The sequence below is a fragment of the Zonotrichia leucophrys genome, chromosome 3, assembly GCF_028769735.1.
Source record: "Zonotrichia leucophrys gambelii isolate GWCS_2022_RI chromosome 3, RI_Zleu_2.0, whole genome shotgun sequence".
NCBI classification, from domain to species: domain Eukaryota; kingdom Metazoa; phylum Chordata; class Aves; order Passeriformes; family Passerellidae; genus Zonotrichia; species Zonotrichia leucophrys.
The window spans coordinates 11,507,091-11,522,266 of NC_088172.1; the positions used below are offsets into that span (position 1 = coordinate 11,507,091).

General features: G+C 36.8%; 1 protein-coding gene across 30 annotated transcripts in view; it reads left to right on the forward strand.

The window, feature by feature from the left end:
• The window catches only part of RIMS1 (regulating synaptic membrane exocytosis 1), a 305,676-nt gene that overhangs the window by 143,612 nt on the left and 146,888 nt on the right, over window positions 1–15,176 (forward strand). For 29 of the 30 annotated variants that reach the window (XM_064707391.1, XM_064707378.1, XM_064707380.1 and 26 more), the window contains 2 exons: window positions 2,426–2,766; window positions 4,954–5,825. In XM_064707391.1, the coding sequence (XP_064563461.1) occupies window positions 2,426–2,766; window positions 4,954–5,825 (1,213 nt within the window). The remainder of the gene's footprint in view (window positions 1–2,425; window positions 2,767–4,953; window positions 5,826–15,176) is intronic. The other variant, XM_064707374.1, reaches the window with a different exon arrangement.

The following is a 15,176-nucleotide window of genomic DNA, read 5'->3' on the forward strand; positions in this document are numbered from 1 at the left end:
ATGGCTTTGTATTTACTTGTCTACTATTTCTTCTTTCAGTATTCTGTACTTTTCTGAGTCTCTTTGTGAATTAGCAATTCTTATTTGATTGTATCTCATAATATTTTTTGCATAAAATGAATTACAGTATCAAGGGTGATTATACAAATTAACAGTATTTTCTTGAAGTTTAGTACATAATTTATACATATTTAAAATTATTTAATACATTAAGTTGTAAAGGAAGTATATTGGTGGGCTTGCGTATATACGCACATATGAAATTTAATAAGGATAATTTACTTAAGTATTCCTTATCCTTTAAACAAACTAGTTGATTAATTTTTTTATTAACACCATTTTCAACCTTTCTTGGAAACTGATAAAATACAAATAATGACATTTTTTGTTACTAATTTTCGTTTATAGCATTGACATGGATTTTGTACACAGACACATTTTCATGCACACTTTTGCTGTCTAATGAACTAACTGCTGTGGCAGATCCTATAAAAGCATTTCAAAATGTGGCTTTTTTCCTTTTAGCCTTTCTGGGGTTTTTTTTGAATGCCTATAATAATAATAATAACCTGATAGACTAAACGTCTATTCTGTTTAGAACACATAGTCTAATAAACTGAATTTCTGGTTTTTGAGGTGTACTAGATGGAATAAATTAGACATTTTGGAATCGAGGGTTTTTTGGTTTTTTTTGAGGTCTAGAATTTATCTTTGTCAAAGTTGCTGTTTCTATTATCCTATTTAGTGTTATTTGTTTTCATCATAATATATGTTTATGCCCCTGTTGCAATAACTGTAGCTTTCGATTAAGGTTGGATCTTTTTTAATTAAAGGATTAATAGATACTTTATTATCCTTCTTAAACAGAAGAAATATAATAGTCATCTTTTGATAAAGGTGGAATCCTGACAGGGGGTAAACAGTTGGATATCTTCTCTGTGTGGTTTGGTCAAACAGTGCAGGAATGCACTTGGAAGTTCTGATGTAGTTTTCAGACCTACAAAGATAGTCTATTTAAATAAATGCTAATTATTTTAAATATGTGAAATGCCTAAAATTTTCATCGTACCTCGTAAGCCATGCACTACCTCCACAGGCTAGAGAGTAAAAAAGCTCAGTAACAGAACTTTGTCCTGTTAAGTTTCGTCCATTAAGTGTTTTTTTCCTCTTCTTTTTTATTTTAAGCACTGTACAATTTTGTGACTCTTGCATAATTCCTGTGTTTTCGCAAAATAATCCAAGCATATTTTTCCTTCCAACTTTTGTCATTCTTCTTTGCCTCATTGCAATTTTACCCATTCCTATATACTTTCTGTATTAAATTAAGATATTTTCTTTACCATTTTCCTTAATAATAATCAGCTTTGTTTCCTCTCATCTCTGTTTTTATTTCTGACAAAAATCTCTCTCTTCTGTATCCTTCATACATTTTGCCTATTTTTTCTTCTTTCTGAAACTGTTTTTTTTCTTTGTCTAAATTTTATCTTAAATTTTCACATACTTTAGTCTTGATTAACCATTTCTTTTTCTCTGGTGAGTTGCCCCTGTACATAAGACTGTCTCTACAGTATACAGGCTGGAAACATGAAGTCTTGCTTTAATGTGTGTGCTCCTTTATATCTGTGTGTAAGGAATTAAACCCCCCAATTAAAAAAAAAAATCCTAGGCACCACAGTCTAGGCACACAACTTTATTGTGATTTACAGGGGCGCAAGTTTGTTAAGTTATTATTTGCAGCTGTCACTCAAAGAGATAATGATGATGGTTTGCAAGTAGTACAGAATATGGTACTTCTGCATTATTTTGATTGATGTATTTAGTTTTCTGTTAGTAGATTTCTTAAGGTTTTACTTTACACCTCTAAGTAGTTGCAGTAGGTGTAGCTAAAATCACTCACAGTACATAATGAATTTATTTGCAGGATAATGTGGAATTATTCAATGTGAGAAAATTAATTCACAAGAAAATACTGTGTCAATTTTCTGTGAACACAGAAGTTGGGAGTTAGCTGGGCAGGACACTGCCCCCTGAGGTACAAGTCCTGTTTGCAGTCTGCTGGGCTTGTCTGTCCTGACAGCGATCCACACCAGTGGAAAAAACCCAACCCACTCCCCGCTGCATCAACCCCCCAGCAAGCACTGCTCATGTGGTTGGTGTGTGTTCAGAGGAGAGCTAGGGCTGGGCTGAGGGAGGATTGCCACAGGTAGGACTGATGTATATTGACAAGACATTTTGGAGAAGCTCGCATAGCATGTGCCTGTAGGATGCTTGGCTCTAGCCAGTGGAGAAGCATGTTCTGGGTCCTGTCATGAGCACCAGCCTCCCTAGCTCAGAGAGCCAGAGGCCGGCCCTGCTCGGCGCTAGTGAGCATGCATTCCGGGCTCTGGGAGGCAGCTGCACTGACTCTTTTGTTGTCTTCAACTAGGTTATGTGGGTATGCAATTTATGTCGAAAGCAACAAGAAATCCTAACGAAATCCGGAGCGTGGTTTTTTGGGAGCGGGCCGCAGCCGTCGCCCAGCCAGGACGGGACGCTGAGTGACACGGCCACGGGTGCGAGCTCGGACGCACCGAGAGAGAAGAAAGCCAGGCTTCAGGAGCGATCGAGGTCACAGACTCCCCTGAGCACAGCAGCTGCCTCATCACAGGAAATCTCCTCTTCCAGTGTGCAGCCTGACCGTAGGAAAGGAGCAGAAGTGTCGCAGCCGGCTATGGGCCCGGACCAAAAGCAAGCTTCAAGGTCTAGGAGTGAACCTCCAAAAGAGAGGTAATGCTTTCTGTCTAGATAGAGCCTACAATGCCAAATGCTAGTTCAGTTGGGCCTTCTGTATGTTTACTATTGTGCAAAAACAAAGAGTAAATTGATTTACTGACCAGGGAAAGATAAATTGTTTCTACCAAATACATTGTCTATTTTAGTCTATGGAACATAAAATGAGGAAAAAAAATATTTTATGGATATTCCCATATACTTCAATGCCTTTTGATGTATACTTTGAATACAGAATTGTAGGTTACTTTTAAAGTTTAAATTTGACTGGTATTTTAAAATTATTAAGCTAAGAGCTTGAATTTTTAAGCAACATTCTCCTGAAAAATCCATACCTAAGCAATCAGAAAACACCCTGTGGAATTCTTTCGGATAACCTTATGTTTTATATGAGATATCATTGATATTATTTCCAATTTTATTGTTAGAAATAATACAGGTAAAAGACCTCATTTACATGTGTGAAGTTAACATTCATGTACAACAGCAATAGTGCCATCTTGAATGCAGAGCAAGTTTTTTACAAGGATAAAGCAACCAGAAGCAAAGTATTTTAAATGACTTAAATAGGTAATCCCTGAGCTACATTTCATGTGATCAATGGGTTGAGGAGTAGGAAATCAGGAGAGGCTAATGCAATGAAGCAGTTGCTGATCCTTTGGCTGCTGCCTGGCAGATGGCAGAGCAGTTGAAGATGGAGCCTGTGACAGCAAAACAGGAGTTGGCCATAGAAGATTCTCCAGATTCTTGCCAGAATGGTTGATGATTTTTTTCCCCCTAGCTGAAAATGGATGGTGAGCTAGTAAATTACCGTGTGGGTGAGATCTGTCTGGGTTTAACTGTATCAAATTCAGGTTAGTGTTACATATATGCATCGTGTAAGTGATGCCCTTCCATAATTCTGTAGACTTTTGTCCCTCAACACAGGGAAGGCCCCCAGAGCAGCTGTAGCTTTTAGGGCAGGAAAACACTTTAGATTTCTGCTTTGCTGCCCAAAACTGAGATGTTCATATCAGTTATACAGAAGAACTAGTGTTCTTTACTTGTCACTGAGAGTTTCAAATGAATTCCAAGCATTCTGATTAAAGACTATCTGTAGTAAGCTCAGGTCCTGTTAATTGCCAAAAATTATGGAGAAACAGGAGATGAGGGGAAAAAAAAAAGAGAAGGGAATAATGTGGATGATGTCCAACTTTGTTCTTTGTGAGGGTCTTTGAAATGGAACCTAAAGATGTGTCTGTTGTGGAAGGGAAGATTCGGTGCCGCAAAACAAAATCCTAGTGACTTTGTCCCGGAGTGCACTCTTCTCAACTACACTGTGTAGCTGTGTTCCTCCTTCTTCAAAATCAATGGATTCATATGTGAACTGCTGAATGAAAGGGCAGTTGGAATGATGAGAGAAATAAAAATGTCCTCCATAAGGGAATTTTATGATTATTTGGCTTGTTTATTGGCTTGCAGAATATGAAAGAGAAAAAAAAATCATACAGCTTCATTATTTATTGTTTTGTACTCATGTCTGCATGGAGAAATAACTTCTCATCCTCTTTTATTACTGGAGAAAGTAATACCATTAATTTATCTCAAGAAATCAATCTGCATTCCTTTACATGTTTATGAAATGGGCACTTCTTTTTAGAGTTTCAAAGAGAAATCAAACTAGTTTAAATATTATTTCTGGATATATTATCTTTTGCATTTTTTTAAACTATATTACTTCTTTCTGTAATATTATTGTGGTAATACTCCATTTGGTGGTATTAACATCTATGCTGTCAGGGCACTTGAAATGAATTGTGTGGTTAGTCTGTAACTCCCATGACTGCTTCCAGAAAAATGGAGAACATACTCCAGTGCTCTGTCATAGTGTTGCAGTGACTACAAAGACAACTCTAGGTCTTCTTACTTACATGGGTAAATTATCCATGTTAATATTCGTTTTTGATTTTACTCATTAATTGAACCATTCATAATTTATGTTTTTGTGGATTCTGGAAGTTGTTTGCTATTGGAAAATAAAATTAAGATGGAAGGATTAATAGATTAAATTCAAGGTAATGGATATTCAATATTTTCTGTTTTGCCACAGCTTATCCTGATTTTTAAATTTTTTTCCATAACTGTATGCAAGTATTTCTATTTTCCATTCAATTCTTCATATTACTGTACTCCTTTTCATTGTAGGAAGAAGGCAGTATCAGTTTCTGACCAGAATGGCAAAGGTGTAAAGAGTGAGCGTAAGCGTGTGCCAAAATCCTCACTTCAGAAAGAAGGACCAACAGACGACAGGGAGCGTAAAGAGCGGCACGAAGGTAGAAGGCTGGAGAAAGGCAAGTCACAGGATTACCCAGACTTGCCAGAGAAACTTGAGGAAGGCAAAGTGCCTGACGATGAAAAACAAAGGAAGGAAGATGAATATCATACCCGTTACAAGAGTGACCCCAATCTGGCGAGATACCCTGTAAAACCACACCCCGAGGAGCAGCAGATGCGCATGCACGCCAAAGTTTCTAAAGCACGACACGAGAGAAGACACAGTGATGTAGCTTTGCCACACACTGAAATGGAGGAAGCGGAGGTACCTGAGAATAAATTAGGAAAACGCTCACAATTACAGGGAACTCAGGACAGAAAATCTCTTGTGGAAACTCAGAGGTCGTACTCTATAGACAGAACAGGTGATGTAAGAATTTCTGTTTCTAAACAATTAACTAATCATAGCCCACCAACTCCCAGGCATAGTCCAGTTCCTATAGAACACGTAGAATACAAGAACCACGATTCCTTTATAAAACAGAGCCGCCTTGATCCTAGCTCTGCTATTCTCATGCGAAAAGCAAAGCGGGAGAAAATGGAGACCATGCTAAGGAATGATTCCCTTAGCTCTGACCAGTCGGAATCAGTGCGGCCATCCCCTCCAAAGCCTCATAGAGCAAAAAGAGGCGGAAAGAAAAGGCAGATGTCAGTTAGTAGCTCAGAGGAAGAAGGGGCATCAACACCAGAATATACTAGCTGTGAAGATGTGGAGATAGAAAGTGAAAGTGTCAGTGAAAAAGGTAAGGACTTTTCTGTATATTATGCACATGGCCATGATTTGGGGAAAAAAAAAATTCTGTATTTTTCTCTCTCTTTTCCTCTTTTTAATCATACACTTTTTCCCCTTGCCTTTCTTTTTTTTGCCAACTGAGAAGTGTCTTATACCTGATTACATGTGCTTTACAATGTTTCCTTTTGCATTCTTAGATGAGGTGATTACAGGTAGTGTCAGCTGATGAGTTTCCTTTTCATTCTCTTCCCTCTTTCACCTGGAAGTGACAGAATTCAAGGGTTCTAGTCTACTCTCTTGATGATATCTGTACTCCTTTGGTCATTACTTCATTCTTTTGTCTGTACGTAGAACAGACAAAACGAATGGATTGAAATTAAAAGTGAGTTCTGTGACAATCAGAAGAGACCATTATAAGATATGCAAATTATTCCTACATTTAATAAAATACCAAAAATCTGCCAGAGTTCATTGTTACTAAGGACAAGTAGATATGGGGCAAAGGGAGTGTTATGTAGAAAAAAAAAAGAGAATTGACAAAGTTGTTATGTAGATGAATTTTCTCTCGAGCTAAGAAGTATGTTTAAAGTCTGTTATATCAGTTTGTCTTCATCTGTTGATGGTAACACTCAGCAGCAAGGAATAACTTGTAGTACACTATGTGCTTTTAAACAAAGCCTTTCTTCTGGCTGAAGAAGTTAATCAAATTTAGGAATCCTGAACAGATAAAATAAGCATTGTCAGAAAAGACTGTGGCAGAATTTAGCAACAGTGTTACAATCCTGCTTTGTCTTTGGCTGACAGTACAGTGAGCTGGAAGCTTTTTGTGTCTTTGGTTTTTAGCTCCTTAGTTTAACTATCTGTGTTTGTACCTTGAAAGTTTCCTGCTGGTATTCATACTGAAAATTCCAAAGGCTTCTCTGCATTGCCTTTTAGTTCCTGGCACTGTTTCCTGACATGTCTGTGATTCATATATGCTAATCTGTCTGTCTGTCTTTATCTGATGTTGTGGTCTCCTAGCATCACCAAAAGCTCAAGGAATACATAGCAAAGATAGCAGATTTCTCTCCTATCCCATCTGGATTGCTGCTTGTTTTAACTTTCTAAGCATGAGCTTTTCCATTCAAAATGTGGAAACTTGCTTTTCTGCTCATTTTTAAGAGGGAATGGTGATCATACTCTGAAAGTTTATTCCAGATCCCACTCAAACATAAAAAAAATCTCACTTATTTGACTGAATTTTGTCAAATACTGGAATGTATCACACAGAGATTTGTACAGTCTCCATCCTTGGACGTGCTCAAAACCCAAATGGAGAAGGCCCTGAGCAATCTGCTCTGCTGACACAACTTTTGAGCAAGGGTATTTGAACTAGGGACTCACAGAGGTCCCTTCCTGTCTCAACTATTCTGTCTTTCTAAGACAACACATCTCTTACACTTATTTTGTGGCCATGTTTTAAGCTGGCATTTGGATTTGTGTAATTTTCCCTGACTCCATCTGTTGGAAGTAGAAGCCAGTAACACAGCATTTCTTTTCCATCTTTCATTATGTTTATCAGTTTGAGGTTGCTTATGAAGTGGACGGAATTTCCCATAATCAGTGTAGGTTGTTCTTATAAACTGAAAGATTGTTCTGTAAGTGAAGTCCAGGCTGAAAGTTACTGTACTGATATAATTACATTGATATAGTTGGTGTTATAATAGTCTTTCATAAGTAAAATCTTTCAGTAGCTGCTTTCAGGCTCATGACACTGATCTCAGCTTTTGACCAATTTCCCCATGTACTGTTAAAACATCAAGGCTTAGATTTTTTTTTTCTCTTAGTGGTATGAATTCCAGAGAATTTCAAATGTTGTTAAAGGTTTATGTTCTCAGTGACTGAATCAAGCTCTTGGTTACCTCCTAGACACATGTTCAGGGTCCCCCTTTACAGAGTGGAGACCTTGGTTAGTATCATATCAGAGTGCTACCTCAGTGTATTTGGATAAAAATTATGGATAGGAGTATGTCAGGGACCTGTCTGACCACTGACCTCCACATACATGATTTACATTGTTGAGCATTCCTTGGGACTTTTGATCTAATTGCCAACAGAAATATGTGTGTGTGTGTGTAGGTGTGGAGGGGTATTCAATGCATTAATTACAAAGGTATATTTATTAATTTAATAGCTATGCTATTTAGCCATTAATTTTTTTTGCCTGATTTTTGATATGAGTTTTCCTTAACAAGGATTGTAAATAGAAAGCCTTTGAAGATGGGGGTGTATAGCCCATAAAAAAAGAAATAGGAAATATGAATAGAAATGAGAAAGCAGAAACATTTCTTGATTGTAAAGTATCCAATGATTTTTACAGTTACCTATTCACCAGTACTTGAAATACTCTGGAGTATTTCATAAAAATAGATGGAAAGGCAGGAGACTTTATTACCTAAGAAAATATTTTAGAAAATCCCCAGTACTCTAAAAAAAATGCTGCAGTAAAAGGATTTCGTTTTAAAGATGTATATATATGTAAATAATTTTAAAATACTGCTATTATAAACCTGATCATAATCCCATTCTTTGCAATTTAACAGCATTGTTACAAACCAAATTTCACCAGAACTTCTTCAGTTCTTTGCTTGTAACTTGGGAGAAATACTGCACAGGTTCAAAGTTATAGTGCTTTACTTTATAAACCCAGGAGGGTCTGGAATCCGTCCTCTCTTATCTACATGTCAGCTCAGTCAGAAACCTGGTGCCAAAGTAATATAGATGAAACTAGAAGCTTTGAATGGCCCTATAAAAAATCCCCAAGATCTTAAAAGTAATGTTTGCATTTGGTGAATGCCAATATGAAATGATCTGCACCTAAGTAATAAAGATGTACTATTTTCAGTTCTATGTTGAACAAATAAAATAGAAGTTTCTGTGAGAAACAGCTTACAGGGATGTTTAAAGGCAAATGATGCCCCAGAGAAAGACACAATACAGGCAGGATGGATAAGACTGTATTGAAAATCAATAGCCAAAAATGTCATGTAAAGCAGATACTATGCAAGTGTTATTTTTTAACATTTGCATTTCCTAGAAACAGATTAGTATTGCATTACCCTATCTTCTGAGCCCAAAAAGCCTTCAGAAAAGCAACCTAATCTAGCTAGTGCATCCCTTGCTATTTACTTTTATAATTTAATATGTATTTCTTCAAAATTATTCAAAAAATTATGCACAAGCACTAGGAGATTTCTTTCCAAAGAGTAAATGTATTTTGAAATCCACTGGGATTTTACTTCTTTGGTGGAAGATCAAAAGATTTGTGTCAAATTGTTTCCATGTTGGAGTAAATCTAGAGAAAGAGCTCTTTATAGTATCAAAAAAAAAAAAAAAGATGAGTGTCATCTCAAATTCTTATTAAACTATCTACACCCTTTACAGGAAACTACAGAATGCTGACAATAATTTTCATTCCATTATTAATAGAGGCTGTAGAACTCCTTTTTCTGAAATTTCTGATAGTTGAACAACAGGTGGACTGTGTTTCCAGTGAAGTCCTGGCAAGGTGAAAGGAATCCTTGTAGAAGGCATAAATTGCATTCATACTTCTTCAAAGACAAGCTAGAATAACATAAACCAGACCATTAAAAATTAAATCCAGACCTCACTTTAAAAGTAACAGTTTCTGCCTCCTGCCATCCAGTGAAGAATGCAAATTTTATTTGGCATAAGTTCGAGCAAATGTATTTTCTTTGAAGTTGAAAAATAAGAATTTGTGTAAAAATAGTAGATTTGTGTCCAGATGAAGTTGCATAAAAGTTACTATATCCATTGATGGATACAAGAGATAGTTCAGAATTTTTCATGCAACCTTTGAAACTGGAAGATAAGATATTGTTGGAAGTTGGAGCAATGTGGAGGAAGTACTGCTCCAGTACTTTTATGTAAATAAATGAGTTAATGATTTTACATACTTATTGCTCATATTTGCCTACATGTGTATTTTGTTCACCCAATTTAGGCTTGAAATTACAACTAATACTCACAAATTGGTAGTAAAATGTTGCAAAACTAAGTTAAAATCACTCTGTATACTTGCTACTGGATTTATTTGGGAGTGAGGAGAGCATGATAGAATTGGTGCCTTCCTTAAAAAACAAACTCCTGAAATGGCTTTCTGCTTTCTTTCAGAGAAGACATGATTGTTTCATTCATAATGCCTTTCTCACAGTACTGTGAGAAACAGGGTGACCCAATTTAATTTCATTTCATTTTAATGACATTGATTTCTGGTTAGAAAATGTAATGGGCAGGGATCTTGCTGTTTTCTTGGTTTATTCCCAGATGTGGAGGTCAGGAGCAGAAAGGGATGCTGTGGTTTGCTGACAAATATGTCAGTGCTGGCTCAGCTCCAGGAGAAAGGATCTGGCCACTTCCTCCATCCTTTTCTGATATTTGGAGGGTCCCTTTGGGTACTTGTGCTTGGGGGTGCTCCCAGGAGAAGGAGAGATGAATTATATCCTTGCCCCAAGGATTTGTTGCAGGCTCTGTGAGCATTGTTGACACGGAAGGTGGCTTGGGATTAGGAGGAACCACACACGTGCAGTAGGGCCTGTGAAGGAACCAAAAGAAAACATCAGGAAAGGGCTGTAAAGAAGAGGAGGCTGGTTTGAAATTATTTTAGTTAGACTTTTTGACTGAGGTAGTTTCAGTTTGGAGTGTAGGCAAGTCAAATTGTACTGTAACATCTGCTAGCATGTTTTAAAATCTGTTTGTTTGGAGAGTTGGGCATAGAGTTTTAAAACCGGAGCAGAATTTGTTTAAAAGTGCTGCTGAGATTTACCTTAGTGTCAAATAAAATGTCCTCCCTAGGAAGATTGCTGGTTTTTAAACATTAGTTCAAATTTATCTTCTAGTCCTTGTGCAGTAATTTATACCTACATCTGATTCAGATTTTAATGGAAATATAATTTAAAATGACTCTTGTTTCAGAGTTTTGTTCATTGCTAACATTATTCAATGCTATCAGTATTCAGTGCTTTTGAGCAGTGGAAATTATTTACAATGCTTGTGGAGCTGTAAATAAGTCCTTGTTGAATTAGAATTAGGCAGTAAAAAATCTGGTTTGTGTATATGAAATTACTTAAAAAATCTGGTTTGTGTATATGAAATTACCTAAAGTACATGCATATACAAGTGAGATGACCTGAACATGAGCGGGGGTGGGGGGGGAAAGTTAAATAGTTTCCAAGATATCCTGCATTTCAGAGAATATGTAAATATGTAACTATATACATGAGGACGTCATGGAAGATATGTGGCTGAATCTTCTTCTAAAATCATAATACAGCTTTTTCTAGTTTACCTTAAGTAGGTTGTGCTGGAGGAAGTTCAGAAGAAAGAGCAAGTATCACCAAGGTCTATAAAACATGATAAATCAGGAAAGGTGGGATGGATTGTGGTTGAATAGTTTAGGAAAGGAGTGGGAATGAAAAAAAAAAGAAAGCAGAAAGAAGTAGCTAAAGGGAGAGAGGTTGAGTGAGTGCTCCTCTCTTCCCCTGGAAGGCTGAGTTACTGCTAGGAAAGTTGAAGCTTGCTGCCAGAAACCATGTTAACCCTGAGGGTAAATATGCCAAGTTAAGAAAAACTGTAATCAAAATTTCTTACTCAGTTGAAATGGAGGATTCCTGAAAAGAAAAATAATTTTCTTCAGAGCCTGCAGTGAGATTGCTCTATGTTAGCAATAGTGCTTCTGTTCCTGTGGCAGGATCTGAGCTAAGCTGGGAACATCTGGGGCCAAATTCACAGTACCCCTATCTGTACCTTGTTCTTTTTTTGTCAGCCTGTGAGCCATTTCCAGTAAAAAAATCCATAATAATCTGATTTTGGAAAATGAGAAAAGAAATGCACCTTTTGACTTATCAAGATGATGTCACAAACCAGGAAGTCTAGATTTCATTATCTCAGTTGGCAAGACCTTATGTTTCATTGCCATTGATATGGCCTGTCTTCTGGGTTGCTTGATTTTTCACAAGTTCATGATTTTATTAGTTGTTTGTTCTTTGCTGCTTACTTTTCTTCTGCACATCTTTTTCATGAGAAAGCTACAAATTTGTCCTGATAGGAATTTTTCCAGTAGTAAAATTATTATTTTCATTACAGGAGGGCAGATCCTAGAGCATGGTTGGATTGGAGTCTTATGTTCAAAATCACTCAATGTTTGACTCAGGGTACCTTTGCTTTAGGAGCTGTGAGAGTGTTTCAACTTGCAGAGAAACCCAGGGGCTCTATGGGCTTCTCCATGAAAGATCAGTTCTCAAGAACATTCAGCAGTCAGTTTTTTCCTTACGGAAGCCATTGCAGTTAGCAGGCATGAGAATGTGAGCATGAGCTCTGGGTCATGGAGCACTTTTTAAGAGTCAAAAAGAGAGATGAAAAAGCCCTTGAAAAGCTTGCCCTAATTTTGGCTGCTGAGCAGTACTTCTCAAAGTACTGCTATGAAGTTAACTGGACTTAAAACTCAGTAACTTGACATGCTGTTATAGCCAGAGGTTGATCCTTCCCTACACTTCTCCTATTCAATATTTTTTGTATGCCTATATTTTTTGTATACCATAAAAATTATGTGAATTCAGAGTTTAATGTTACTCTTTTGATTTGAGAACTTAGAGAAAAAGATGAACTGTGAAAGATCAACCAAACTGAGTTTGGTAAAGCTGCATAACTGAATGGTCTGTGCAGTGTATTGAAGGATGAGTTGTGGTCTTGGAACTGAAATCCAAACCTTTGCATTTTTCCACTTGTATGGGAAATCTCTCCCACTTTGGGAGCAACATGAAAACATATGAAAGAAAAAAGTAAATTAATTAATGGCTTCTAGAATAATATGTGCACCAATAATGTGTTATTGGTTTTAATTTTGGTTAATTATAGAGTTAACTAGGAACAAACAAGCATCTGATTCTGTTATTTTCTGAAGATGTTCATTCTGTGTCCTTTTCTTAGTGTATTCATTTTCATCATCCTATTGACTTCAAACATAGGGTTATACTGTGAGGTGCTGAGTATTATTGGTTAGTACTTTGTGCTAATATTTTTCTGATACCTTTCCATATAATTTTTAGTGTACAATAACACAATTGCTGTAATACACAGGAACCATTCCAGTTTCTTTCTTTAAGCGTTTCTTTGAGTAGATAGACTGGTCTATATGAGTTTTCTAAAATCAGTATACTGATAAACAGCTCTAGGAGAAACTTTATTGTGTCAGAAAGAAGGTTAATAATTATGAGATGCCTGTATTTCCTTTGAATAAATAAGCATGGCTTCATCCTGTTCCTATCCATTTTGAATGTCCTTCTGAAAACTGTTTTCCCGTATTTGCTCATGTGTTTTTTGTATTCTTCTGATGATTTCTTTGTTCCTTCTTTTTCCTGTACAACATGTGAGCTTCAATATCAGGGACTCCCAATCTACGCTTTGTAATCTCTTAAGCTGATTCTTATCTCTATTTCTCCCGTGATGCCAGGCACAACATGTACTATGTGCTTGGCATCATGGGAGAAATGGAGATAAGAATCAAATATTCCCATCCCACTGGTGATATTTACTGACTAGCAAATGAAAGGGCCATTCTTTGACTTTTTTGGCCCAGTAGTGAATTGTGGCGCATTCTCGAGCTCCTCAAGAGAGGAGTGTGTGGAAGCTGCCTGTTAGGGTTTGTTCTTGGCCTGTGTCCTGCCTAGTAGTAAACAGAGAGTGCTAGCTGGGCCAGGGCACAGCTGTTCCAGGGATTACTCTAAAGGCACACTATGAATGACAACCCACTTGGCACTGGCTAACACAATGGTATAAGTCGTAGTCACTTGTTCCTTATTTAATTGTCTGCTGTTTCATTGCCTTGCATTTAAATTGTAAGTTCAGTGGAGTCCAGATTTTCTTTTTATGATTGTACATTGACTAATTTTACAAGATTTCAGTACGTGACTGAGACTCCAACTTCCCTTGATGATAATAAATTAGAATGCTTATTTAGTGCAAGGACGTATTATTGCCAAGTACCTTTTTGGTCTATTTATCAGCAACCACCAGAATTCAGGTTACTTTGTAGTGTCCTCTGACATGCTTGCAGTCTCTCATAGATAGCTGCTGGTTGCCTCCATGAGCGTAGATGCCTGTTTTCACTACATACTAATTTGCTGCTAATCAGCTAAATTACCCTTTTATTTGCCTGTTTGGTTTTCTTGTCAGGTATTAAAGTATGTATACATGTATGTATATATACATGTATGTATACTATGTATATTTCTGTGCTTATAAATATTGTGAAACTCTTTCTTTCATTTTTTCATGCCATATAGCCTTTTACATCCTTTGGGTTGGTGTGTTTTCAGTTTGTTTTCGGTTATTTTGGTTTTGTGGGCCATTTAAGAATGTGGTTGTGGGGTTTTGTTTGACTTTGTTATTTTGTTTGTTTTACTGATGGAGCCACCTCTAAAAGATACAACAGAGTGATATTTGTGTGCATTGGACCTTTCTGCTCTTTTCATTTTCTACACCCTCACCCTACAGTTTTTAAGATCTTTAAATAATGATTCTGACAACTTATCAAGTTTGTTTTCTGGTCCAAAAAAAAGAAAGACTCTTCTAGGGTTTTAGTTCAAAGGGAGTTCTTTCACCATTCAGCTTGAAGATATCCAAGGAGGGGGCAGAGTTTTGCAGTTCAGTTTTCAGTTTGATAGGTGTTTTTGTCTTTCCTGAGTAAGTTTGCTGTGAGAATAGAAAGTCTGCAAGCACAACATGTGCAAAGTGTAATATGAAACATGATTATTGGTTGGCTAAGATGTGTAGCAGACAGCCAGGACCTCCATGCTGCTGGTCCAACATGCTGTTAGTCAGTTCACCACTCCTTCTGAGATACCCAGCTGCTGTAGATGTTGAGAGTTGTTACTTTTTTAGGTATTCCAGCACTTCAAATCTCTGCATTTGTACATGTCTAATGTCTTGAAAATACCTCTGTCTTCTGCAGGAGTTCCTCAGCACATACCCTTGACTGACTGACTGCTAAAATTGTATATGGAGAGATTTCTAATTGTTAAGCAACGTCAACCTTTTTTTGTAACAGAGTGGATGTCTTGGAAATACTGTGATGCTATGCAGTAAATGCATGCTCACATCAGAATTGTTTTAGACCCTCAATATTAAATATTTTATTACACGTTCTTTTAAGCTATGAGGGAACTTCTAATAAAACATTATATTTAGAATAATTTCTTTATACATTTTCTTCCTCTCTGTAATCATGACATTTTCTATTTTAAAAAAGAAAATATCATCATTCTTTACTTGGTCACCTGTGTCTTTGCTGTACATTATGTGC